Source organism: Arachis hypogaea, chromosome 15 (assembly GCF_003086295.3).
Source record: "Arachis hypogaea cultivar Tifrunner chromosome 15, arahy.Tifrunner.gnm2.J5K5, whole genome shotgun sequence".
NCBI classification, from domain to species: Eukaryota; Viridiplantae; Streptophyta; class Magnoliopsida; order Fabales; family Fabaceae; genus Arachis; species Arachis hypogaea.
The window spans coordinates 148,024,504-148,028,894 of NC_092050.1; the positions used below are offsets into that span (position 1 = coordinate 148,024,504).

Genomic DNA, 4,391 nt, shown 5'->3' on the forward strand with positions numbered 1-4,391 from the left:
AATTGACTGAGCTTCTACATAAATGTCATGTCTACCTAATTATATATGCATTTAGTTGAAAGTACTAATAGATTCCATAGGATTCCTGAGTAGCTACTTGTCTTCATAGGCTGGAATGTTTGCTTGATAGCTCTCTCTTCCCTCAAAGTGTGTTTTTTGGGGGGGTGAAGGGGGGAGAGATGAAATTAAAGTTTGTTGTTGGTTAATGTCAGTTATTACCAAGATATACAAAATAGCTACATATGCCCCACATAACCAAACCCTGCTTTCTAAGCCCTCATGATTCATGAAACCACTCACCCAAATTCATATATATACCAACTCACTTGCTCAATAATAACACATCAAACACTATTTATTCCCTCAAACTTTATATTATATCCATCACTTACTACTACTACTTCAATTCTCTCTAGCTTCCATATCCAACATATCAAACACCATCCATCCTTTATTATTTATCTTGCTAGAGAAAGCTATCTGGAGAAGATCATTAGAGGAGTATAGTCATGGTTTCATAATCCTACTCTATCTATCTGTGTTTGACTTTGTTGAGTTGATGGAGTACTTGAAGGAACTAGAAGGAAAAAGCATCCATGATTATTACGAGCACAAAATAAAGAAGGACAAGATGGTGGCTCCTCCTCCGATATGGGTTCCGGGACCAATTATAGTGGGTGCTGGTCCCTCAGGCCTAGCTGCATCCGCATGCCTTAAACACAAAGGAATTCCAACTCTCATTCTTGAAAGAGAAGCTTGCTTAGCTTCAATGTGGCAGCTCAAGACCTACGATCGCCTTCGCCTTCATCTTCCCAAGCAGTTCTGCCAGTTACCCCTCATGCCATTCCCCAACAACTTCCCTTCTTACCCTACAAAGCAACAATTCTTGGCATACCTCAAGGCCTATGCTGAAAACTTCGCTATTAGGCCTCTTTTTCGCAGGACCGTCGTTAGCGCCCGCTTTGACGCTACTTTTGGAGGGTTTTGGAGGGTCAAGACCACGCTTAACAAGAACAATAAAGAGGAGGACGAGGAGGAGGAGTATGGTTGCCGGTGGCTGATTGTGGCCACCGGCGAGAATGCCGAGGAAGTTGTGCCCCAAATTGATGGGATGGGTGAGTTTGAAGGGCCAATCTTGCATACTAGCTTGTACAAGAGTGGAAGCTTGTTTTCTGGGAAGAATGTTTTGGTTGTTGGATGCGGAAATTCCGGCATGGAGGTTTGTCTTGATCTTTCCAATCATAATGCAAAGCCTTCCCTTGTTGTTAGAAACACGGTGAGTACACACTTCAAAATTCATTTCAATTCTTCAATTAAAGTATACCTAGAATCACAAACTTGAGTTTTTTTTTTTTTTATCAAAGATAGGAGATTCGAACTGCAATTTTTTAATTGAGTATGAAGAGACTATGTCATTTGAGTTAACTTATTGGCCACAAACTTAAGTTTACTCTAGAGTTTTTAATAACTTTAACAAAAAATGCTAGTCAATAATAGTAATTTTTTTTGTCAGTAATTAATTAATAATATTTTAAAATTTAAGTTACAAATATGTTGTTGAATTATTAAACTATTGACAAAAAAAATTCTACTGATCTTAAATTTTTTTCAACTACATCTTAGATATTATCTTCGCTTGCACACGCGTCACTGTATGATTAGTATTGTTATATTCCCTTCAAGAGAAGATGAAGAATCTTCATAATACTAATAATATAAATATTTTTTCCATATCTAAATCTGAAGTGTGATTTGATAGTGTAATTCTGGTTCACCGATTCATATAAGACACTTGTTTTTTTGGAGACAAAACTGGAAGCTGCTGAGTGAAGACAGCATGCTGTTATATTATTTTAAACTATAGAATATATAACCGTCAAAAGAGTTTGTGTCATTCTTCTCTCACCTCATTGGAATCTGTTTGCATGCGCAAACATTAAAGTCAGCATCCCAAAATGCTTGAAAAAATAATAATGACCTTCGAGTTTGAGATCAATCTTTTTCTCTGCAAAGAACCGCTGTCAGTAGCTGCTTGCAGAAAATATCCGGAATCATGAAAACATTACTCTCATGACTCTTGTGCCTACAATTTCCTAAAAAGTTACTTAACCACCTTATTTAATATGTATTAGTATAGTTAAATCAAGAATATGGCTAATTCCATGAGAATATTTTCATGTAAAAATGATACTGTAAACTGTTAAATGATTCAGTCAAATAACAGTTTTACATTAAGACTTTTTTGTAAGAGTAGACACTAATCAACAATGGTAACTACTTTTACATCTATTGAAATTCGATTAAACAATATTAATAGTATATTTGTTTATGTTTGTATTGATGATGCAGGTGCACATTTTGCCACAACAAATGTTAGGGAAATCAACGTTTGGTTTATCCATGTGGTTGCTGAAGTGGTTCCCTATACATATTGTGGATCAGTTTTTGCTTCTAATGTCACATCTTATGCTTGGAGACACTTCCCAATTTGGACTTAATCGTCCTAAGCTTGGACCCTTAGAGCTCAAGAATTTGAATGGTAAAACACCAGTTTTGGATGTTGGCACATTGGCTCACATCAAAAGTGGCAAAATTAAGGTCAGATTCTCTCCCCATTATTGTTTTTCCAATAATAATAAAAGACTTGTTCATATATTCTGTTTCCTTGTCTTAATCAACTACAATCTATATATCCTCTAATTTTTTTAGAAAGAAAAAACATTTTTTTCTTCTGTTGCATTATTTCCAACAATATTACACATATTTATTTGTCCAATTCTGTATATAGGTTTGCCGGGGAATTAAACGACTAGCACAGCATTCAGTGGAGTTTGTTGATGGGAAAGTTGAGAACTTTGATGCCATCATTTTTGCAACTGGTTACAAAAGCAATGTACCCTCTTGGTTAAAGGTAGTGCTTCCTTTAATCATATACATTTTCGCTCCTAACTTTGACATAGTATATATAGTGCTACAATAACATCATATTGTTGATCAAATTAAAAATAGAAACAATTAGGGTTTAATAATTTGTATGAATTGTTAGGGTAAAAAAAGGAATAAAAACAGATATTAAATTATATACTGTCATATTTTAAAAAAAAAATTGAATATTTTAATGATTGATATCTTTATGTGAAGATTATATTGTGAATGATTAAATAAATTAATATGTTTGACTGAACCATCTCACGATTCATAATGTAACATTTACGTGAAAATATCATCGTAGAAATATCACTTTTTTGAAAAATACTCTATTAGAATTTTATATTGTGAATGTATATATATATAAGAATTAAATTCTTGTATAATTGACTAATAATTTGGTGATGATGATTTAGGGAAGTGAAATGTTCAGTGAGAAAGATGGATTGCCAAGGAAAGCATTCCCAAATGGGTGGAAAGGAGAGAATGGATTGTATGCCGTTGGTTTCACAAAGCGTGGGTTGCTTGGAGCATCTATTGATGCAAAGAGAATTGCTGAGGATATTGAACATAGCTGGAAAGCTTGTGATGCCACGCATCATCTATTGGACTTCACTTCTCCACTTGCATCATCATGATCATGATGTGAGATACAAGCTAAGATACCCCAAAAAATAAAAAGAAAAATTCAAAAAGTTTTATTTAGGGTTAGAAGGAAAAAATGAAAAAAGAAGAAGGGATATTTGGTACATTGCTTTGTATGTACTAGCTAGCAAAATAGAATGCGCAAAAATAAGACAACTAAGGAGCTTCAGAAAAAGGACAAATGGAAAAAGGAAAAAAAAAATGTTTTATGTCTATTTTTTGGTTTGGTTTTGGGGGTTGAAATTAATTAATTAATTGATTAGGTGCTTGCGATCATCATCTTAGTACAGATTTGTATATCGTGTACATTATATATTAACTAGTTGAGTTAATTAGCTAGTTAGCTAGATGGATTTTTTTGGAGAAAAAATCGGAGCTGATGCTAATTTTTTTAAAATATTAGGTTTCTTAGTTGTGACGAGTGATATGCCTATAATGAAAATTTTATTATTCCATGCGAGCTTAGTGCATAAGAGTTATTATTATTATGTAATGTATCAATCAATTAATATATATTAGTGATTATTGATCAGGGATAATTTCATACATGCTTTGTTTTTATAAATATAAATATAGTATATAGTATTAAGTTGGAGTTGGGGGACCATGGAAAAATCTTATATTCTGATAGAAAACGTTGGAAAAGGCATTATGAAAAAGAGAAAAATACAATACAAAAAGCATTAAAAGAAAAAGTCCATTCGACTATGAAAAGGCCCCAATTGCCATGAAGATGAAAGTGGCCCTCTGGTTATCTATACTACTTAATGCAGGTTACCTTTCTTTTTGTTTTCTGTTTTTTTTTAATATATATATAT

At 33.4% G+C, this 4,391-nt stretch overlaps 1 protein-coding gene across 1 annotated transcript; it reads left to right on the forward strand.

Moving 5' to 3' along the window:
• The first annotated feature begins 344 nt into the window (after nt 1-344).
• LOC112751197 (indole-3-pyruvate monooxygenase YUCCA2) lies at nt 345-4,105 on the forward strand. The gene is made up of 4 exons (XM_025800256.3): nt 345-1,276; nt 2,350-2,598; nt 2,789-2,911; nt 3,345-4,105. Exons 1-4 carry the CDS (start codon nt 560-562, stop codon nt 3,564-3,566), a joined length of 1,311 nt encoding a protein of 436 aa, XP_025656041.1. The 5' UTR covers nt 345-559; the 3' UTR covers nt 3,567-4,105.
• Nucleotides 4,106-4,391: the final 286 nt, after the last annotated feature.

Bases quoted from the DNA above. Each gene is read 5' to 3' on its own strand.
- LOC112751197 (XM_025800256.3), top strand. From the start codon at position 560: ATGGAGTACTTGAAGGAACTAGAAGGAAAAAGCATCCATGATTATTAC. The intron at 1,277-2,349 runs GTGAGTACACAC...TTGATGATGCAG, and splicing joins CCCTTGTTGTTAGAAACACG to GTGCACATTTTGCCACAACA. The intron at 2,599-2,788 runs GTCAGATTCTCT...TTCTGTATATAG, and splicing joins TCAAAAGTGGCAAAATTAAG to GTTTGCCGGGGAATTAAACG.